The sequence below is a fragment of the Rhinolophus sinicus genome, linkage group LG11 (genome assembly GCF_036562045.2).
Source record: "Rhinolophus sinicus isolate RSC01 linkage group LG11, ASM3656204v1, whole genome shotgun sequence".
NCBI lineage: Eukaryota > Metazoa > Chordata > Mammalia > Chiroptera > Rhinolophidae > Rhinolophus > Rhinolophus sinicus.
Window position 1 is genome coordinate 45,921,420 of NC_133760.1, and position 24,036 is coordinate 45,945,455.

Genomic DNA, 24,036 nt, shown 5'->3' on the forward strand with positions numbered 1-24,036 from the left:
AATATTAAGGGAGAAATAATACCAATTCACACAATTCTTCCAGGAAATTGGATGGGAGAAAACATTTGACTATTTATTTTATGGGGTCGGCCTTGCCCTAATACCAAAACTAGACAAGGACAGTATAAGCAAAGAAAACAGACCAATATCCCTCATGAACCTGGAAAAATTCTAAACAAAATTTCAGCAAATTGAATCCAAAAATATATGAAAAGTATAATAATATATCACGACAAAGTAAGGTTCGTGCCAGGAATGCAAAGTTGGTTTAATATTCAAAAATCAATCAGTATAATTCACTGTATTAACAAGCTATAAAGAAAAACTATGTGGTCATCTTCATAGATGTACAAACGGCTTTGACAAAATCTAACATATATTACTGACAAGAGCTTTCAGCAAGGGAGGAATTAAAGGGAACATCCCCAATATGTAAAGGGAAGCTACAAAATCATACACTAACATCATATTTAGCATTAACAGACTGAATGTTTTCCCCAAGGACCAGAAGCAAGACAAACATGTCCGTCCTCACCCTTCTATTCAATAGTGCATGGGGGTTTCTAGCCAATGGAAGACGTTATGTAAAAGAAATGAAAGGCCAGATTGGAAAGGAAGAAGTCAAACTGTCATTATTTACAGAAGACATGATTGTCCAAAAAAGCTCTATACCTAATGTGGAATTTAACAAGACTCATTACACATTGTCAGTTGTATTTGTATATGCTAACAGTGACTGATTAGAAGCTGAAATTTTTAAAAAGATACCATTTATAACAGTAACAAAAGATAGGAAATACCAAGAAATTATGTGAAGTGATGGAATTGACATCTTTACAAAAGCCTAAAGTTCTTAGGCATGAAATCGTGTACATGATTGCAAAATTTCAGAACCATCAAAATAAAGAGAGGATCTGGAAATTTTCCTCAGGGAATAAGCAGGTCACCTGAAAAGGACTGAGAATCAGATTAGTGACAGATCTCTCAACAAGCCAAAACATAGTGAAGCAAGAAGGAAAGCAAAAGGGGAGGGGTGGTGGTATTAACTAAATTCTCATCTAACACAGTGAGAAGTTGACAGACACTGTGGAAAGGTGGTTAGTTACCAAACAGAAGCCTGAGCAATCATAAGTGAAGAGCTTACGACCAGAATGCTATAAACAGAATGGGTTAAAACAGGCTGCCTCCGGGAGTTTGATTGGAAGAGGAGGGAGGTGGGGTAGGAAATAAATACAATCATTTAAAACCCCTATCTGCATTACTTGATTTTTAAAACTACATGCATGATTTCAAAATATTAAAAAAAAACAACAACAATGGGTACAGGTTGACATTAGACCCTAAAGCAAGGTAAGTAGAGTCTAGGGTAACATGGACGCACTTTCTGAAACATGGCCGTGCATCCTATGTTACTGCCAGTAGCCAGTTGTTTTCTCCTGGAAATAGGCATCAATTCCACTGAATAGATTCCTGTCCCCACTGCCCCCCTTTGCTGGGTGTGACTCATAGAGCAGTGCTTCTATGTCTAGGACCAAGCAAAGCCCACAGAGTATCTGATCTGGATGCAAGGAGCAATGACCTCACACCTCAAAGACATGCTGGCAATGACCTCACACCTCAAAAACATGCTGGCACCCAAAAAAAGGGCTGCACAATCAATCAGTTCATTCTAGGGTGATGTATTCCATCAATTGCACTCTAAGGGGAAATGTGACAAAAAGCATGTTTTGCAGGAAGAGGCAACTTGACCTCAGAATTACTAGGGAAAGGGGTAGTGGGAAAGAAATGTCCTGCACACTCTCCTAAACTAAGGGTACTCTGTTTCACTGGGGTACCCTACTCCATTGTCCACACCAAGATTCCCTTAGATGTGGGATGGTGGTAATTCCCAACATGGTTTTAGACAGCACAACACTGGGCCTCAGGAGAAGAAAGTAATTTTTTCAGTTCTCTCTCAATTCTTTTTTACATCAAGGAGGAAATCTTAGTCTGCTACCGTTATGTACTTAGCTCCACTCTCTCTGTAATAGTTACTAAATCTCCCTGTTACACCGGAGATAGCAGGCCTCCTGCTCAGACCCTTTCACTACTGCATAATGACTGCTGTATTCACGTTCATGGTCACCGTTTTACATACAAGTGAAACATTTGTGTTAGTGACAAAGGTGAAATCTATCCTCTTAAATGAATTTATTTACGATTAAAAAGTAGGTGATTTAAGAAGAATCCTGAGTAAATAACAGCACGAGAGGAAAGTTGTGATGGCGATATTTGGAAAGGTGGTTTCCAAAACACTGAGGTTGGGGGGACAAACGTGCCTACTCAGAGCTCTGCCCGGCTTCACTTTCTCTCCTTCTTATGGCTCCTTGTAGGATGTGGAGGGAAGAATGGCCTCATTTAGGCTGGATACCGGCAGCATTTTCTGGGTGAAAGACTCTGAATTTGCTCATGCTTTTTAATAATCTCCCAATTAAATGCAATGGTTGTGAGCTATATCCCAATTTGAAGAGCACAATAAAACCTGGAATACAGCCTTGGGAGCTCTGGGCCCATAGCTTTGGAAAAGTAGATGGCAGGTAAACTGCTGAGCTGGTCTGTTTTCCCTCCCCAATTATATCTTAAAAAAAAACAAACACTCCCACATATAACGGCGCTCACCATCTCCACATACATGTTCCCTCAAACCTCAAACCCTCACCTCAAATAATCACGTACAAGAAAGGCTTCGCATCAAAGCTAGGCTGCTGCAAATGCTTTGAGTAGCAGTGATTACTCCTCCCCCGTGGGCCTCTCCTCCAATGGGAACGGTCGACAGCAATGACGTAATCACACAAGTCTCAGCTCCTAACCTCACACAAATATAATTATTAGGAAATGTAACCATTGGACAATAAGCTCAGGATCACAGTCACAGCATGTTTCCAAGGAAATTTGAGGAAAAGAAGAAGATGGAGAAAAAGTAAGTCAAAAACAATGGTGACAAAAAGATACCACATACAGATTTAAAAGACAGGCCATAGTCTGGGAGATTGTAACATATCTAAGAGGTACAAAATTACAGTACAGTGCATGTACTGGCCACACACACACACACACACACACACACACATAGACACACACACACACACACACATAGACACACACACACACACACACACACACACACTCACACACACACACACACACACACACACTCCTACAAACCATTAAGACATAATCCAGTAGAAAAACGGTCCAAGTGTTTGAATAAGCCAACAAGTATCTAACAAGTGGTTCAATCTCATCAGTAATGAGAGAAATGTACATTAAAAGGATGAGACACAATTTTGCACCTACTCAAGTAGCACATTTAATGTCTGATAATATTAAGAGTTGGGGAGGACGCAGGGAGACACAGACCCTCATACCCTGCTGGTGGAAATGTAAATCGGTACCTCTGGTTTGGAGGGCCACTTGGCCCCATCTGCTAACCTGCAGAATTGTGCACGTGATACGCGGCAGCCCAGCAATTCCGCTGGTAGGTACAACACAGAGCAGCACTCTTATGTACCAGAAGCCACACACTGCTGCCGCGTTTTTAAGAGTGGAAAACTGGGATGGGGGTAGCCAGTTAGCGCAGTTGGTTAGAGCGCGGTGCTAATAACACCAAGGTTGCCAGTTCTATCCCCGCATGGGCCACTGTGAGCTGCGCCCTCCTTGAAAAAAGAAAGGAAAAAAAGAGTGGAAAATTGGGAAAGCAGTCAAGTGCCCCCGTATGTGAGAAATGCCAATAACTATAGCGTAAGTATACCATGAGATACTATGAAGCGATGAAAAAATCTAAGTAGGCCTGCACAGATTAACATGAAAAGATTACCAAGAAATACTAATGAGTGAGAAAGCAAGGTCCAGAAAGATACATATGATATTACACGCGGTGGGGGGAATCCTTTTAAAAACAATGCTATCTAGTAGCTTAATGCTACTGGTTCGAGGTATTGTGCTTAAATGTATAGTCATTTCACAGGATACAGACTAAATGCATCACAGTTACTGGGAGGGTCGGGGTAGACAAGAGCCCCTGTTGGTGGTAGGGGGCCAAGGTGACTTTAAGTTATCTGCAACGTTTTAATTTGTTTCAAGGAGTAAATATTTATGTAGTACTTCAGTAATTTAGATAATACCAAAAATAAAAGTTAAAAAGAAAAATAACAGGGAAGCCCTAAAAAAGACTGAGAGAAGTGAGAAAATCAAGTGTCTCTAATTCATTGTGTGGAAGCTGTCCATCCATGTGGGGGTCTTCCTCCCTTTGTAAAAGGATCCTCTCTGTGACCTTGCAGGGCTCCCGGGCTCCCAGAGCCCATGTCCCCCTCCCTCTCTATGACCAAAGGAGATTCCGTGAGCAAGACTCAAAGCCTAAGATCCCTTGATGGGAGGAAATTCCAAAAGAAAATACACACGCAGTGTAAATAAATCTCTGTTTCTCCACTAAGTTGTTCCATCCACGTACAGCACTTGAGCGGCCCAAATCAAGTCCCCTGATGTGGCCTCCGGGAACATATACTGGAAAACAATCCCAAATGGCAAGAACTCTGCAGTTCCTTATTGTGGAGGTCTGCAATCGGCAGTGCTTTTCTCAAGAAGCACAACGTGGTGAAAGGCAGATGACCAGGAAGCAGACCCGCTTCCTAAATGTCTGGAAATTCACATCCCCTTTAACTGCCCAGAATTCATGTCACTTGTGTGAAGAAGCTATAAACATACACAATCATAAAAACACACTTAGACACCCCCGACAAAATCAATGCCATATTATTTTAGTTTATTATCCCTCGTCGAGTTCACACTGGTCTTTCTGCTTTGATATTTATTTATACCAAAGCAGCAAAAGAACATAAATGCCACACTTGGGATAAGCCTAATGCCAGAATGGAGTAGAATACATACAACCTCTGCCTTAATTTAAAAAACGAAAGCGGTCTTTAGGAATAAACCTCACATGATATAAGACAGAGCTGAAGGTCACCGTGTTATTCATTTAGGAAGGTACGGATAAGGATTAAACGGGGGTTCAGGAGGCCTGAGGAACTGTCAGCTTTGCCTAAACGGCGCCTTCCTTTCTAACAGGGCATGATGGGGCGGGGGCGTAAATACCATAAGAAAGAATGTAGGCCCGCCCCCTCCGCCCACCCCCCTCAGCTCTGCTGTCTCCCTTTAGAACCTCTAAGTTCTTTATTCGAGGTCCTCGGCTATTCACAACTTTGGTGCTCCTATGAAAAATTAATGATTGATTTCTCCTCACAGAAAAGTGCCTTATTTTGTAGAAGATTAACAAAGAGGTCTCAGGGCACAAGTGAGACCCCAGCGAGAGAAGGTTCTCTCACACCAGCCCATTTATGGCTGGGGAAAATACCCCGGTAGTTCAAGGATAGCAAGGAAACAGACTGGTACAGACGGTAGAACAAGAACTGCGTCCTTCACCAAAGGGCCTTGCCAAGGACAACAGCCTGCCCCCCACAGCAGGCTGCCCCCCACAGCAGCCTGCCCCCACAGCAGGCTGCCCCCCACAGCAGCCTGCCCCCCCAGCAGGCTGCCCCCCCAGCAGGCTGCCCCCGACAGCAGGCTGCCCCCAGCAGGCTGCCCCCCAGCAGGCTGCCCCCACAGCAGGCTGCCCCCCAGCAGGCTGCCCCCCAGCAGGCTGCCCCCAGCAGGCTGCCCCCAGCAGGCTGCCCCCAGCAGGCTGCCCCCCAGCAGGCTGCCCCCCAGCAGGCTGCCCCCCAGCAGGCTGCCCCCACAGCAGGCTGCCCCCAGCAGGCTGCCCCCCAGCAGGCTGCCCCCACAGCAGGCTGCCCCCAGCAGGCTGCCCCCAGCAGGCTGCCCCCACAGCAGGCTGCCCCCCAGCAGGCTGCCCCCCAGCAGGCTGCCCCCCAGCAGGCTGCCCCCAGCAGGCTGCCCCCAGCAGGCTGCCCCCAGCAGGCTGCCCCCAGCAGGCTGCCCCCCAGCAGGCTGCCCCCCAGCAGGCTGCCCCCAGCAGGCTGCCCCCCAGCAGGCTGCCCCCCAGCAGGCTGCCCCCAGCAGGCTGCCCCCAGCAGGCTGCCCCCCAGCAGGCTGCCCCCCACAGCAGCCTGCCCCCCACAGCAGGCTGCCCCCCACAGCAGGCTGCCCCCCACGGCCGGCCCACTGTGCACACCGCACCGAGCGCCACGCTGGGCTTGCGAGCTATGGTTCCGCAGGCGGGTTTTGTGCTGGGGGCTCACAGGTGAGAGCAGTGACCCCTGTGCAGCAGCAAGAACAGAACAGAGCAGATGCGTTCAGGTAAAGCTGCCAGTGCTCGGAAAACACTCTCAAAGCACCACAGTTCGGCCTTGCATCGTCTTGAATGGAGAAGCTGGGTGGGAGGTGGAGGGTAAGCTTGTTGCAAAATGATTTCGCGCAGGTAAGGGGCGAGTGTAAATGGCAAAAATAAAATATTTGGAGCTCATATCCTCATATGTCTACTTCAGGCTTCATTTTACTTCATTTTACAGTTGTCATCAAAGGAATTTCTGGTAAAATTCCACTGTCCATTGAAAAGCCCTCCATTTTTACACCATATCTTCCATACAGCTGGAGAAACTGAAGCGTAGGGAGGTTATGTCAATTATTGGGCAGCTAGTGGGACCCAGGTCTCCAACTCAGCTCTTCTCACTCTAAAGCCCAGTGGGGTTTGGTAAACTGGTGGGAAGGCGTCTGTTTGCACTAATCCAGGCTTTCAGCCAGCCAGGGACTTGGGAGGGACACGTTACAAAAGGCTTGATAAGAACAAAGGGTCCCCCAACCTGACTCTTAATACATACTAGTGAGTAAATTCACCCAAAATACATCTGACATCTACACTGCCTGGGCCGGCCTGGAGCTTGCAGACTAGTGGGCAAGTAAGAAGCAGACAAACCTGTACACAGGTAACTACATAACTATACTTGCGAAGGGCCAGATTTGGGAGCTATGAGTCAAGATTGTATCTTTTATTTTTTAGTTTCTAAGTGACTTTTAAGTGTTTGGAGTAGGTGAGCACTGAGCTTGCATGGTTGAAATTGTGTCATGGGACCTACAAAAAAGATAGTCTGTATTGACCAGGTTCTCTCAGCAGTGTTTGCATTTGTCCATTTTTTGGTATCACTAATGACATATAAAATGACAATTAGAGAAATTATCCACTCTTTAACATGATTATACTTTTCAGAGAGAATTAAGTCACAATGTTTTCCCTCATTTATGAGACTCTTACAATGTTTGCGTGACAATGACCGCCAGTATCTGCAGTATGCTTTCTCCATGCCAACCACTGTTCTAGGGTGTTCTGATGTGTTACGACTCATTTCATCTTCACACCTGTGCCATAAGCGGCACTATTATAACCCCACTTTACAGATGAGTAAACCGAGAAAGGAAGAATGAAAGTGGCTTGCCTGAGGCTGTTAGTTAGCAGCTGGTAGAGCTGGGACTCAGAGCTGGTAGACTGGCTCTGGTCGGCTGTGATTTCTGTCTGAAGTGAGATATTATTTAAAATAATTTTTAAACATCTGAAATCATTTTCAGCATAATTATAGATAGCAGATCCCAATAACTAGAACGATCCAAGAAAAGAAAAAGAACCTGAATAAACACTTGCAAAGAGTATACAATAAAAGGCAAAATCAATTCTTGCTTTAAAATCTATCACACGGGTTTTACCCTTCTCAACATTTTATTATTAGATATCAAAAAATCATTACCACAACAACTCAACATAAAAAAGAACTTTGTTCCTTAAGGAACATGCTATAAATATGCACAAATATTTTTCTCCCAGAAATGACAATCAGCCAATAAATCACCAAGTCAGATACAGCCATTTTTATCTCTTTTCCTAGAACTAAACACATAAAGACGTAGGAAGATTTGTAATCAGTTCAATAAGCATGAGAGAAGCCTGTTAGAAGCCACCGCTAGAATCTAAGATTTAAAACTTTTGCATGACAAGATAAATCATAAACGGTTAAAAGTTATAAAGGGGAAATAAATATTTGCAACATATCTAGCAAACAAAAGATTATTAACCAGAAATTATAAAGAACTATAAATCAGTAAGAAAAAAAAAAAAACTCAATAGAAAAAAAAGTACAAATGATATATTCAAGGATTTCACAGAAAAGGAAATTTGAGTGGCCAGTAAAACACGGAAGGATGTTGAACCTCGCTAGTAATTAGGGGGACACAACATGGAACCACACTGAGCTACCAGTTTCAGACGGGCGAAACTGTTAAGCTGGCCAACGTCAGACGTTGGTGTAAGTGTGAGAAAAACGAAATCTTTCATAGGCTGAGAGTATGAGCATGGTGAGAGCATGAATGGCGTGGCCACTTTGGAGGTATTTTAGAAGTGCCTAGTGAAAGGGAAATGAGCGAATTCTATGACCTTTAAATTGTCTGTCCCAGAAAAACACTGGCACAGACGCACTAGAGGCTCCATCCAAGGACGGTCCGTGGCGCACCATCTGAAACCAACTGGGCACAACTGCAATATCCATCAGCAAGGGAACGGAGAACTGAACTGTGCTTTGCTCATACAATAGTTAGGGACACTAATCCAGGTTTAAATGTAGCTCAGAAACAATGACAAGTGAAAAAAACTACAGGACAAAATACAGTGTGATATTATTTCCATAAATGTCCCAAACCCCACACAAATATTTTACGTTTCCAAGAATGTGTGTGTGTGTGTGTGTGTGTATACATACATACATACATACATACATACACACACACACACACACACACACATATAAAATGGCTGGAAGGACAGCCACCAAGTTCAGAATAGTGTTTACTTCCGGCATAACTCAATAAGGTGCTTTTTTTTTTTTTTTACTAAAAGGGAGAATTAACGTATAGCATTTCTATAATTAAAAACATATTATGCACATAGAAAAAAGACTGAATCAAATGTGCCAGTGATTAATTCCAGGTGGTGGGAATACGTCTGGTTGCTCTTTTCCCTTTATTTGAAAAAAAATTTTTTTTTCCAATTTTCCAAAGTAAAAAATGTATAATTTAAAAATCAGTAACTGGTGATTTTCAGTTGAACCTGTAGTGTCATGTTCTACCACTTGCCATTAGTTTTTCTTTATTTCCTTCTTACACAATTATGCTCTGAAATAAGGACAAATTAGTGTCAGAACACTGTGATCTCTGCTTCTTTCAACAAAAAGGAACATAATGTATTTGGACAACATGTTTTTTTGTTTGTTTAAAAGAGCTTTGAAATCAGAGGGGCCGATGTTTCCTCATGACAGATGGCATTGCTATTGAAGATATCAAGTTCACGGGTTGCAGCTTTCATGGAGCCCCCCAAAGATGGCGCCCCTTTGGATTTCAGTAACAGTTGCAACAGAGTTCCACAACTGCCTGCCACTCAGCCGGCCATATGTGAGGGACACCACATACAGTGTGGTGGTTTGGGGCCCAGGGACCAGTACAGTAACAATATGCTCATATTTAAATTTAAATTAATCCAAAGTAAAAACAATTACAAATTTAGTTCCTCAGTGGCACGAGCCACATTTCAAATGCTCAGTGCCACACGTGGCTAGAGGCGACCACACTGGATAGCTCAGAGGTGGACCATGTCCTTCGTCACAGAAAGTTCTTCTGGACAGCACTGGTTTAGAAGCAAGAATTCCAGAGCTAAATGCCCTGGGTCCTGGTTCCCACTCTACCACTTACGACCTACCTGGCTGGAAGCAAATTTCTTAACCTCTGTGTGCCTCTGGCCTCATCTCTAAACAGAGGAAACTCATAAAACCCTCCTCACTGGATTGTTGTAAGGCTTAAATGACTTAACATACATAAAGCTTTTACTCACGTGATAGACTTCTTAGTAATAGCAAGCTATTATTATTATCTTTCAGCTGCCGTACTGACGGAAACTGAGGAAAATGCCACATCGTCATCTCTCTCTTCCAGAACATGGCAGAACAAGCGATGAGCTGGTCACAGGGAGAAGACCCTTGTTGACCTGTGGACTCGACGGCCAGTGTGGCTTTGAATGTGTAGGTAACACTGGGTCATAGTGTGATAACCTTTTCCATTCAAATTCAGAAAGGTTTCATTCATTCATTCATTCATTCATTCATTCAACAAACGCTTGCTGAGTGCCTATTATGTGTCAGGCACGGTTCTAGGCTCTGTGGATATATCAGTGAACAGAACAGCTAGGAATCCCTACCCTTGTAGAACTGACATTCTAGTAGAGAGCACAGCAGTAAGGTGACTATGTAAATTACACAGCATGACAAAGGGAGGAAGTACTATGGAGAAAATGGAGGAGCTACAGGAAATGCAAAGCTGGAGAGGGATCCAGCTGCAGTTTTCCAAGGGGGTAGGCAGGGTAGGGCTGACTGGGAAGGCGCCATGGGAGCAACTCCTTGAAGGAGGTGAGAGAGTGAGCACTGCATAGTAGGAGGAAGGGCACGCCAGGCAGAGGTGGCAGCCAGCGCAAGCGCCCTGACGCACGCACACAGCGAGGCCAGAGTGGAAGCAGTGGGCGTGAGGACGAAGGGAGGAGGGGAGCTCAGGAAGACGAGTCAGGGGGAGCTGTGGCAGCGAGAGTGGACGGAGAGCCCCACTGGCCACTGGAAGGATTTCAGTTTCCACTGAGACTTGATGGGATCCTCCGAGTGTTCTGTGCAGAGTGACAGGACCTGACTGATGTTACGAAGGTCACAATGGCTCTGCGCTGAGGACCGACCACAGTGTGGGGAGCCTTTCCATCCCACTGCCACCTTCCTACTGCCTGCACTTTCTTCGAGGAGCTTTATGGCTTCAGGTTCTCCATTTAAGTCTTTAATTCATTTTGAGTTTATTCTTGTATATCGTATATGAAAGTGGTCTAGGTTTAAATTTTTGCATGTTATCTGTCTAGTTTTCCCAATGCCATTTATTGAAGAGACTGTCTTTACCCTATTGTATATTCTTGCCTCCTTTGTTATATATTAACTGACTATACAGGTGTGGGTTTACTTCCGAACTGTCTATTCTGTTCCATTGATCTAGGTGTGTTTTTATGCCAGCACCATGCTGTTTTCATTACTGTTGCCTTGTAGTATATACCGCTTGATATCAGGTATCACGATACCTCCAACTTATCAATAGATGATATGATAAAGAAGATGTGGTACATACATACAATGGAATATTACTCTGCCATAAAAAAGAATGAAATCTTGCCATCTGCAACAACATGAATGGACTTAGAGGGAATTATGATGAGTGAAATAAGTCAGACTGAGAAAGATAAATACCATATGATTTCACTTATATGTGGAATCTGAAAAAAAAATAAACGAACAAACAAAACTAAAATAAACTCATACAGGGCAGCCAGATGGCTCAGTTGGTTAGAGCGCGAGCTCTCAACAACAAGGTTGCCAGTTCAGTGCCCACAAGGGATGGTGGGCTGCGCCCCCTGCCACTAAGAGTGAAAAAGGTGACTGGACTTGGAGCTGAGCTGCGCCCTCCACAACTAGATTGAAGGACAATGACTGATGGGTTCTGGAAAAAGACACTATACCCCAATATTCCCCAATAAAAAATAATTTTAAAAATACATAAATAAAATAAACTCATACATACGGAGAACAAACTCATGGTTGCCACCAGATCTGAGGGGGGCTGGGAGGATGGGTGAAAAAGGGGAAGGAATTAAGAAGTACAAATTGGTAGTTACAAAATAGTCATCGGGATGTGAAGTACAGCAAAGGGAATATGGTCAATAATATTGTGATAACTGTGTATGGTGTCAGATAGATACTAGATTTACCAGGGTGATCCATTTGTAAGTTATATAATTGTCTAACCATTATGCTATATATCTGAAACTAATGTAAGATTGTATGTCATCTGTAATTGAAAAAAAAAAAAAAATATTTCAAAAAAACATGATAAACTTCACCATGACAACCCATCACCTTAAAAAAAAGAAAAGAAAAGACAGAGGCTTAGGGTCTTGCAGGAGAACGATGGACGAGAAGGATCAAGGAGCTCAGTTAACAGCTGGTTGTGTCAACGTAAAACAACTTCCTTGTCCTCCCGGAACTTAGAATCTGCTAAGATGAGCCCAGCACCTGAGAGCCAGTCCACTTGCAGTGCTAGGGATCAGAGCACAGGCTATAATTAGAGACACTGACACCAAGAGATCTAGAAGTCCAGTGAAAAGAAGGGTCAGGGCAGGACAGGGGGTTCCTCCTACAGGATGACGCCACAAGCCCCTTTCAAAATCCTTGGAAGACATCCGTAAAACCCACGTAAAAGACTCAGGGTGTTTGGTATCATAGTGGAAGCAAGTATTTCTCATGCTTGCATTAAATACCATGTGTCCCCGAAAATAAGACCTAGCTGGACAATCAGCTCTAATGCGCCTTTTGGAGCAAAAATTAATATAAGACCCGGTCTTATTTTGCTATAAATATAAGACCAGGTATAATATAATATAATATAATATAATATAATATAATATAATATAATATAATATAATATAATATAATATAATACTGGGTCTTATTTTACTATAAGGCTGGGTCTTACATAATGTAATATGTATAAGACTGGGTCTAATATAATACAATATAATATAATAATATACTATAATATAATATAATACCGGGTCTTATATGAATTTTTGCTCCACAAGATGCAGTAGAGCTGATTGTCCGCTAGGTCTTATTTTCGGGGAAACTGGTAGCAAGCACCCTCATTCACGGACACCTCTTTTCAGCAAAAGTGTGTGCGTACCGTGCTCTTGGCAAGGAGACGCTCATGGCAGTGACATCTACAAACACCAAAACGCATATCTAGGAATTGAAAATATTCATTAGCAGTAAAGTCCTCCTCCAAACTTTTTCAAAAAATAATGAAACAAATCTCTATTTTGGTAAGAAAGTGGCAAATCAGAAATGTACAATCAGCACGCCACGAGAGTAAATAGACGGAGGGAGCTCAGGAACCCCTGCAGGTGGCCGTCATGTGACACAGCGCAGGTTTGCAGCCTTGCAAATGGTTTCGGTTCCACAACGGACAGGAGACAGCACCCTGCGTTCTCTGAGGCTGGAGGCCCAGGGCTGCCGGGGCCTTGAGACAGCAGCAGAGGAAACACTGTTTCAAGTCCCCATTCTGAGCAACCCTTGAGGACACAGCTTGTCATAACGCGGTTGGAAACAAAGCTTTCTTTTTCTGCCATACTGTTAACCTTGTTTCGGGGTCGGTGGGGACAACGGGTGGCAGAAGAAGGAAACACAGAGGACAGGTGACTTCTGCTATGTGTATTCCTCTATCATGCGTATTTTATAACTAAGAATTCTATTAATGTAATGTTTAAAGTAAAACATAAATATTCCCCTGCGTAAATATCTGGGGGTTTTCCGGGAGGATGGCAAACAACTGGTCCCATGTTAGGCGAAGATACCCAGGCCACACCCAACGACGGCAACGGAACTCTCCCCACACTCCTCTTTCCCGGAGTTACCAGCCAACAACTGGTTATTTTTACCCACGTTACTATATACTTCGAAGGATTAGGGGTTACATTGCATGACCTCGGGGGGCTTGTAACTGCTGGCAATGGCATGGCGCTCATTTTAATGGCAGTACTTACACCTGCTTTCTTTAGAAGGCTAGATAGTAATGAGGAAAAGGCCGAGAGAAGCAGCTGGACATCTCGTGTGCTGAGACACTACCCAGAGAGGACGTGTGCGTGAAGATTTGGCAAGGGGGAAGCTTGCCGCATGCGCAGGTCACAGGTCCCACCCTTTCCCCCCAAGCCTGTGAAGGAAAAAGCGGATTGGCTGGTATGGGCTCACCTTAAATGGTGCAGATCGTTGAACCACACATTAGAGCACTCTAAACAGCAAACAAGGGGGAAACGGAATCTCATTAAACTCAATACGAGAAGGACACCCTAAGACCATCAATCTTGTAGGCTGGGGTACAAAAATGTAAAGTGACATCCCCAAAGGAGATACTGAATAAAACAAAGGAAAAATGTTGGTGACATACTGACTCATGTGCTACCTATCTCCTATTTGTTCTTCTAGATACACTGTCACCCCCTACTACCCCCCAACACCCCCAACATGCTCTGAGCCCCACAGGACTGATTAGTCTGCACAGCGGGAAGGGCTCCCTGGTGCCCTGGCTTCCGTTGGGGCCAATGGAAGCCTCGGCAGGGGTTCATAGGAACGGAAGGCAGAGAGTGGGCATTTACAACTCGTGTCCTGCCCTGCGGGCTTATCCAGGGCTGGCTGTGGTCTGGCTCCTGCCTGGTGACTGTCTTTGCCTCCAGGCCTGGGTGGTGACGGCTCTTGGCATTAGTCCTGGAGAACCGCACTGCAGCTTGTGGTTGCCAGACACGCTGCCCGTCCTTTGTAAATATCCCCTTCACTCAGTTCTCCAGTCATCCAATTTGTTTTTCCTGTAAAGACTCAGATACATCATCAAAGGAAGTTCTTAATTGGATTCTTGGTGTCCTGAAAGAAAGTAAGAAAGTTCTAACAGACATTTGTCATTTTTTTCTGCACTTTCCTTAAACCCTCTCTCTCTCACACGCACATACCCTCCCCCCACGCATCTGAGCTGACTTCCTGTCTGGGGAGTTCCCTGCCTCATGGCTACGGATGGGAGACAGAGACCAACAACCCCATGGAAGCCACATGCTCACCTTCTCAGCCTCTCTTGCAGCTAAGGGCTCAGACATGTGATCCAGGCCAACCAATAAAACAGAGTCTGACTCTTGACAAGCCAAGGGACAGACAGGGACTGCAGAGAATCCATTGTGGCTGGGGTGGCAGCAGCACTGGAGCTGGAGCGGTTCCTAGAGGCAGCAGCTCAGTCTAGTGTCAGGCTTGGGGTGTGGGCGGCGCACCTGTCAGAACGTGTACCCAGCGGGGGCAGCAAGTGGGTGCCCTGCAGCGAGTTTATGGGTTGCTCCTGCTGCTGGGGTCCACAACATCTGTCTCTATGGGCGTTCCAGAAAGTCTGTGAGCCATCAATCCATTCTTCTCCTGCAGTAATGGCCAGAGTTGTTTATGCTGCTTGAAACTAAGAACTCTGTCTGATATAACAATCAAGCCAACTCTTTTTTGACCCAAAGATTCTGGCACCCTAAAATCCTCATCTCAATTTAATTTAAAAATAAATCCACGTTTCAATTACTGCACTAGGTGTTACAAAGCTAATTAAGATTGACACATAAATAGCCATAATCAACATGGTAAACATTATAATGGAACCTCAGCTTTTGGAGTATAGATTCAGTGATTGATTCAGCCTGAGAAGGTTTTGGAAAGTTCCAGAAAGGTAGTGAGCAGGGTAGAAGAACAAGTATAGGTAAGGACTGATGGTGTGACATTGTCTGCCATGTGCAGAGGATGAAGGTGAGCTCAGAGGGCCTGGAGTGGAGCCAAGCAAAGGGTCACTGGAGGTGAAGCTGAGAACGTGAGCGAAGGACCAGACCGTCTCAACCTCATTCCCTAGGCAAGCCAAAGCCACCGCCGTGGGCTCTGGAAGATGGGCCGAAGAGGCAGAAGGATAAAAGCAAGAAACCCCTTTGGTCTCACCAAGGGCTATGACCACAGCCAAGCCTATGGGCTTGAGAAGGAAGAAAGAGACTTGAGAAACACCTAAATTAAGAGACGCCAAGTGAGGGGCTGCTGTCCCGCTGGGTGTGGAGAGCAAAGGAGGATTCCAAGATGGTTCTAGCTCGGAGGACTGGGTCAGGGGCAGTTTCCTAATCTGGGGACATCAACAAGCAGCACAGTTTGGTGCGGAGAAAATGGCCAGACCCGTTCGTATCTTAAGGCTGTACTGACACATGCGCGTTTCTGCGCTGGGACCTGGCCTCCATCACTGCTCCAGACAAACAACGGATGGAGATGTGTCAGCCTGGCCGCTACCATTGGAGCTCCCTGCTATGCGTGGGGCTGTTGGACTTGCAGTGGGTTTGCCATGGCCTTAAACTGCTTCAACACTGGGACGCTCCTAGGCTGGCGGTTAGGAACACACAAGTCTGAAGAATCATAAATTATAAAGAAGGGCTAAAAGCAAGCTGTTTAAATTCTCTCCACACTAACCTCTTTCTCAGTGCAGGGTATAGATGCGACCTAGACCCACTTTTCTCTTCCCCTGCCAGACCCACGCAGAACCTCTGGGAGGTCGCTGGGCCTCAGGACCAACACTAGCCCTCTCCCTGGCCCATCTGTTGACCTTGTCCACTGCATTCCCGACCCTGGTTTCTCTTGCCAAGTGCAATTCTGAGAGGTGACAGAGGCAAGCGTGGCTTCCCAAGACATCCAGTTTGTGCAAACTTATAAGCCTCGAGAACATATTTGGCTCTGCCCCTGCGGTGTTTCGCCTCATTCTTGATAGCATTTTGCCTTTGTGGTGAATAGTAAAGCTCTTCCAGTTGGCTTTTTGTTAAGAAGTGTGTGGCCTGGGGTCTGATGACACCTTTAGACTTGGATTCTAAAAAGGCGCCACCACTGTCCACTTGGCTACACTTGTGTTTTTCCAGCGAATGGCTTTCATTTCTCAAATTCTCAGCCAGCACAGAAAGCTAAGGCCATGCAGGGAGTACTGTCTGACAACGCTACTCATTTCTGGAAGCACAAAATATGATGGCAGCTTCAGAGATGTGTTCCGGAAACCAAATCCAGGGACCCATACCTAGGGAAACAGAAGGTGGGAAGTCCCTTATTCACCTTCGCTCCCTTCTTGAGCAGTCATCTATAATTTAGCTATAAAATATCTATCTATGTATCTATCTATCCATCCACCTACCTATCCATCTATAATATAATCATCAAGATTCGACTAGATCATGAGCCCTGTAAGGACACAACCAGGTTCCAATCCGGATCTAAATTCATACCCACTGGCACATAAATGTCCTATGGTCGGGGTCAAGTAAAAGCTGGTTGAGTTGATCAATGATCTATGGCGAGAGGACTCTCAGCGAGAGGGGAGTGACCCTCTCAGCCGAGGGAAAATGCTCTGCCACGGGGAGCACCAGAGGCAGTCAGTCACTATTACCATGTGAAACGAACATTTCAAATGAATGGAGAAACAAGACTCCTGGACAAGCAAGGTCATCATCAACCAACAGTGTCTCAGAGATTTTTTTAAGTCAGAATCATGCTGTATAAGCAATAAATCATGAAGGCTGAGCATGTGAATAAGACTGAATATTGCCACAGATTCTGACCAAGTTAATCTGACACACATAATGACGTGCTTAATCATCATTTCACTGTAATCGGACGTTAATAACACACAGTCCACATCACCGGCTGGGAGGCTTTACCTGCGTCAGCCAAACAACTGCGTGGCATTTTGTTCCCTTCTCAGTTATTAATTCTCCACACCTACATACCCATCAGTGGTGACGGGCTTCTCTGGTGATACGAATGAGGTAGTCCTCCACGCACAGATACAGAAACCCCTGCTAAAGACAGCAGGTAAGGCTGTCTGCGCTCCCTCTACCACCTAACACACCAGAAGCAGAAGCAGGCAGGTGCCCACGGCCCCAGCGACTCCCAACTCCAAGAGCTGCATCTCTGCCTGAAGGATTTTCTGAAACTAAGAAACTCAAGAAAGCCTCTATGATCCAAAGGAGCACACTGTACTTGAGGGGACATTAACCACCCCTCCCAGAAGCTTCCGTCAATCAGCGCAGGGAGCTGGTGAATAAAGTGCTCGTCTCTGACCCCCCAGGCCAAGGGGCAACAATGCTGACTCTGTGTGGAGCACTGACGCCCAGAGCTCCCCAGCGTGCTGCCACCTGTGAGGGACGTATGAACGCCCCCGTTGACAGGCTTCCTCCCCTCGCCTCACCTCTCCAGTCTCCCACCAGGGCTTCGTGGACTTGCCTCCCCAGTAAACCACTTGCACTTGATCCTAGCCTCCTGGTCAGCTTCTGCGGGAACCCAAAGGAAGACGCTGCCCGAGGGACGGGCTGAAAGTCTGACGCATTCATTCCCTTCTACCTCTAAGAGCCGTCTCGCTCTACACACACGACCAGTCATGTCCAGGTTCCCTGGGTACCAGCCAGTTGCTGGCAGCAGAACAGTTGTGATACAAGCCAGTGCTGCTCCCGAGGGCAGCTCGGTGACCATGTCATGGGCCCTAGGAATAAGAAAGAACATGCGATCATTAGAACGATGGAGAATGTTCCCTGGATTCCTCACAAGCTAGAAGGCAGTGGAGGGCGAGAGTCCACCGGGCTCAAGAAGAGAGAAGGGAAGAGACAGAGCGAAAAAGCTGTTCCAGGTGACTGATCTGAAACAATGATGCAGACCGAGTGTTTCCGGGCCATAGGTCTCTGCTGGTTCTGATGCCTGGACCAACTCTCAGCTCATTCTTCTCAGGAGAGACGCCAGGAAAGCCCAGAGACTTGCATCCTGCACTCAGAGAAAGAGTTGGGCACAAGCAGCTGAGACGAAGTCACGAGAGCACGTTCATGTGCAAATGTAAAGGGCTCACAGCTCCTCTTCTGTTTCTGTGGGGGGAGACGCTTAAGAACATGAAGGCACGAATGAACTAACAGGGGCAGGAATGTCCCTGTCAAATAAAAGGCGGAGAAGGGGGAGGGTGTGCGGCCAAGATGGAACACCTCTTTCACATCTCGCCAGCTCTACCTGTTGCAGCTCTGGGGTGGGATGGGAATAAAGAGATGCCATGCTTAGAGGTAGTTTATGCCAACTCTGCTACAGTGGGTGCAGTTTAGAGGGGTCACGGATCAACACAGAGACAGAGTGTTAAATTCCAAACTGGAAACACAAATGTGCAGAGCACCCTTCGCTAGTGTCAGAAGAAATCTGAGCAGTGGTGGTGGCGTAGGAAAGTGGGGACCACACGGTTGGAGCTCACAGTCCAGTGCCACTGCATTGCGGGTAGGTCACCTGACATTTCTGGACCTTAGTTTAGCCATCTGTGAAATGGGTTGTACTAGCCACCCTGCATATCTCAAGTTGGTTACGAGGCTCATGTGGTTGTGCGTGCAGAGACATGGGACATGATGGTTAGGACCACAGCCCGGGAGTCTGACTCCGTGGGCTGGAATTCTAGCTCCACACATGCCGGCAGGGCCCTGGGCAATCTACTTTCCCTTTGTTTTCTCATCTGTAAAATGAGATTTAAACAGTAATCCTAAGTTGATTCCAATGACTAACTGAAACCATGCATGTAGCGAATTTAGCATGGTACTTGGTACTTACTCTGTGAGCTATTAAAAGCAATCGGTAAAATACAGAGTGTTATATGGATGTTTAGGGCATTGGCAATACACGCTTTGCTTGCTGTCCCCGTCCTGAGCCCTTGGAAAGGGCTGAAGCCAGAGCACGGAAGGTTAATGGTTCAGCTACGTCAGCGTGGAACGCTTCTCTTTGCTCGGGGTACAGTGGGCTTACCTATTATTAAAACTTCTTTAGTGCACGCTGGGCTGCCACGAGGCCTAACATTTAGTTCCAGTTATTAGATTAAATATTTGCTTTGGATGGTATTTGAATTGCCAGGTTCTAGATTTTTCTGGTTGGTAAGATCTCCTTTGTATTTTGTAAAGAGGCTAAATTTGGTTTGTTGACTACAGAACAAATGACTACAGAACATTTTTTCAAAGTACTTATATTGAAACCATGGCTTACTAGAACACTGGGCCTGGTGGCACAGAATTCAAATAATAAACGGAAGCTTATTTGGTGAAGAAACCCTGAGTGGACGGGCTAGGACCTGATTTTAGGTATTTCTCATGATCAAGTCCTTCCGGTTTGAACATTCGGGTCTAAGGAACTGGCGCCATTCTCTTCTGCCCCTTCTTCATTCGGTAAATAAATGGCTGAGTACATTTCTAACTTACAGAGTTTGTTAACAAACCTAAATGCAATTTAATAGTCACGTCAATATTAAGAATTATAAACTAAAAATGTATGAAAATTATAAATGAAATACACAAACGTGACCACACTAACTTTTGCTCAAGTGTGCTTACCTACGTTCTCCCCTCAGGCCAAGGTTTGAACACAATATGAAAATAAGGCAGATGCACTTCGGGCGGGGGGAACCAAGAGCAAAACAAAAACACACCTTAAGCAAAATCTTACACATCTCAAACGCATTAAGTTTTAAAACGTAATAAGTTAATTAGTTTAAAAGTCTGGATGTCTGGTGCTTCTACCCCAAAACATGATTTTTGAGGGACTTCCATGTTTGTAATGCAATAACCACGTGACACTTTCCAAATTACTAACCTGAACACACCATGGGCGGGAAGGCCATATACTCTCTTGTTCAGAACTACCTAGAGAATGAACTTGGTATTTGTAAGATAAAGCTCTCTGAGGGGTATGACAGACGGGTCAAGCCGTGAAGCTGGCGGCAGCCCAAGAGCGGGGTGGGAAAGGGACGAGAGAACAAAGGCCTTCCTGTCAAGTGATGAGAGAGGCACACTCACAGCACACTCATGTCTCAAACAAATGAGATTTAAAACATAGTTGAGCCTTAAATCTTCAAGGTGACCAGGAAATATAGTGATTTACAAATAAACTCATTGGGTCATTGGCCCTGTTAGACCCCCAACTGGGAAGAGCAGGGAGTCCAGTCTGTACATTTAAATCCACTAGCTCACTTTGGAGTGTCTGTCCACTACTCAGTACGTTATCAATACCAGTTTTCAGCAGGACACGTTGGTAAATTATACTCATCTAGGCACCATCCTGGTACAAAATAAGCATTTTTCCTATAGTAAGAAAATGTGGATGGTGTGAAATTAGAAAAACAAATACCCTATCATTATGTTGTGACCAGGTTTAAGGCATGTGAATTTTACCTGCACTCGTAAAAGGTTAAAGCCTAGATGTTAACAAGTAGTAAAGTATCAGTAACGCATTACCCTTCATTTCCCAAAATGGCAGATCACAAAAGTATCACTTATAAAATTGCTGATGGCTTATTCTTTTGCTTTCCTCTTTGTGCATCTTTGTAACAATTTTTAAAAATGGGAATCTAATTGTTGCCATGTGAACAGCTGTAAGAAAGGATTAAAAGGCATGGAAATGCGTAACATGAGTGCCAATCAGCCATTTCTAGCAGTTAATACATACGCAACACCACTGAGGGACAAAAGAGGAAAAGAAGAAAAAAGGGAGAGAGGTTTATCACATTTGAAAATTTAAAAACTAAACCTCATTGCTTACTAGGAAAAACAGATTTCATATTTAAAGTTAGTTAGACCTAACTCCTAACTGGAAACACTACATCCCCAACTCTGGATTCAGCAGGAGGGCGTTTTGGGAGGGGCGACATTACAGGAGAAAGTGGACAAGTTTTTACAGTAGGGCGGGGGGTGGGGAGACAGAACATAATCCACCTAGTCAACTCACCTCTACCAAACTGTATTTTTACATCCAAAACTTAGATGCAATAACCACCTGAGAGCCTCGTGTTGAGGTCAGTAGGTATCTGTCTGTGAAGGCATATTGGTTTTTAAGTAGATAGGACTCTGCAAATCAGGCTGTTTCGTATTGCCCATTGTCAAAGACACTACTACATTTTATCCAGCTATACACACCTGTAGAGGCTCCTCCTGGTCTTTTCAGTGCGTAAAGGTTTAGGAACAAGATGATTTCCCTAATGGGATTAGCCTGATGCTTTTCTTAAACACGTAACCTTGAGCCCACCCCACGAAATCATGCTTTGATTAGAGCAACACACATAATAAAGGCTATCCCAGTTCCTAAGATGTCATTCACAGAAGAGAACTACTTTTGAAATGGCTGTATTATATAGAGAAGAAAAGCCTTCTGCTTCTAATTACGGATGATTTATTGGTGAATGCACATCACAGCCTGTCTGAGAGGCACTTCTGCGAGCATTCTCACGTGTGGCTTGCAAGGTGAAGGAAGAGGGGAAAGGCCTTGGTGGTAACAATGGATGTTATATGGATTTTAATACTGTTGAAAGGAAATTCTCCTTTAGGCATTCAAGACAAGTGTATTACAATACATTTACTGAAGTTTGGGAGTGGGGAACCCCAAAACCATAAAGAAGGTTAAAAAGCATAATCCTAACCAAAATCAATAATCATTATGTGGACATATACTTCTATAAATACAATTTACAGGAATTTTTAAATTTCTGAACATACAGCCAATAACTTTGCATTGTGCTTTCTTGCAATTTAATAAAGTGACTTTTAAAAGGCAATCATTTGGAAATTGTCTCAGATACATGGGGAAATATGTCTCAGTTGAAATAATTCAGTGGACAATGGAAACATTAGGAAGAGCCCCCAAGTTTTCTCATCTCATTGAACAGAAACCAGCGTCCTCATTTAGAAAACATGGGACTAACTAAACCGACTTAGGCCTCTATTTGTCTTCTAGCTACAAAAAATGTGGTCCCATCTGGTGACAAGATCCTGAGGAACGAAAGGGAACATTCACTGTCTGAGTGTGCAGTGGGGTCATTTCTTCAGCTTCCCGAAGCCCATCCATGCACCAGCTCCATGCTGCAAGCTTACAGCGGGCCTCTCTGAAGAAGCAATGACAGAGATTTTGCCAAGTGACCAGGCTACAGACACCCTTTCATTGCACAGTGAGACGTACGCTCTAATGAAAAGTGGTTCAAAATCGGCAAGTGAGTCTCCCTAGGAGACAGGAGAGCCCATGTAAACAGCTTCTTCTTCAGAGCTCAGCTGGTCACTCTTTGTCCCCCCACGGGTAATGGCGGCACACTGCTTTCAGGATCCCAAAACTGGGAACTGCTAGAAGATTGTTGGAATGTTCTAGAGAGCCCTAACTTCAGCTTGCAGTCAGTGCTGAGGATACTCCCTGCATTGTACACTCACCTCTGCAAGGTGTGCTCTCAGCATTGTGGGTGATTTGCATGGGAGAAGATCCTATTTAAAGAACTACTGTCCCAGCATAACACAAAAAGTCACTGATAAAGATGCAAGAGACATGGGAAGTTCTCAGTTATGCTGACACAGCAGTGTCAGAGCCCCTCTTCTCTGTCCCCCAAGGGGCTAGAGAGGAGAATGCTCATTGGGGAGGGAAGACATATCCAAAGCGTCCATGCAGTGGTGGGAGTGCGAAGCCTGAGTCCCCTCCGAAGGGATGCACACGCACTCCTGTGCCCCTAGTGAGGCCGGACGGAGGGAGGGAGGGGCATCCACACAGGAGGGAGGGGTAGGAAGCAGCGAGACGCAGACCAATGGCTACGCACACTAGTTTTGATCTTAAGCACCGATATCAAATGCTTCCCTCAGCACGTTTTAAAATGAGATACCTTTGAAACGGGGAATATTGAAGGGACACATTAAAACTTATTTTAAAAATGTCTCATAGACTAAAACCCAGCAAACCACTCTCAACAGACAAAATGTGTCAAAAGAACAGAACAGTCACCTGCACCTTGCCTTTACAGGTAGCCAGATTCACAGCCCTGGAAGTCACTTAAATTTAAAAATAGAAATGACAACATAAAATTTATAATGATGATTTTCTGATGAAATCCCAAGGTAGAAATGAAAAAACAATGTTTTGTGTCATTAAAAAAAAAAAAAAAAGGCCAACTCCTGAATTGTGAGGTATCCTTTTAAGGCTATTTCAGCAGGAAAAGTCTGGCTTTCATAATTGTGTGGACCCATCTCTTGGGGATGGTTTAGCTTTAATATTACAGTGGTAAAATTCATAATGAGAAGAAAGTGGTAGCCACAAAATCAAATCTCTTCCTCACATTATCTTCCATTGAGGGCTGGAAGTTTGGTCATTTTTTTTCCTGATGTATCCCCAGTCCCCACAACAAATACCTGTCACATAGTAGGGAGTCAATACACATTAGTTGAATGTGTAAATCAATATAGAAAAAGGGGTGCATGGCATGTTTGTGAAACTACCAGTTGTGCGGACCTTGTTATAGAGACATAAATAGTCTTTGTTTGAAATTTGAGCATGAAGACTTCTAAGGGAATACATCTACCAAAATCAAAGACAT

The 24,036-nt window shown here is 44.7% G+C and overlaps 1 protein-coding gene across 14 annotated transcripts in view; it reads right to left on the reverse strand.

Moving 5' to 3' along the window:
- The window catches only part of LG11H16orf78 (linkage group 11 C16orf78 homolog), a 74,502-nt gene that overhangs the window by 42,761 nt on the left and 7,705 nt on the right, over positions 1–24,036 (reverse strand). For 5 of the 14 annotated variants that reach the window (XM_074314943.1, XM_074314932.1, XM_019731882.2 and 2 more), the window contains exon 1: positions 13,854–14,097. The exons of 2 other annotated variants lie outside the window; for them this stretch is intronic. In XM_074314943.1, coding sequence (XP_074171044.1) covers positions 13,854–13,927 — 74 coding nt within the window. In that variant the 5' untranslated portion in view covers positions 13,928–14,097. Of the gene's footprint in view, positions 1–13,853; positions 14,098–14,257; positions 14,520–14,710; positions 15,054–17,880; positions 18,172–24,036 lie in introns of those variants that run through there. 7 more of the 14 variants (XM_074314939.1, XM_074314933.1, XM_074314935.1 and 4 more) reach the window with 6 other exon arrangements.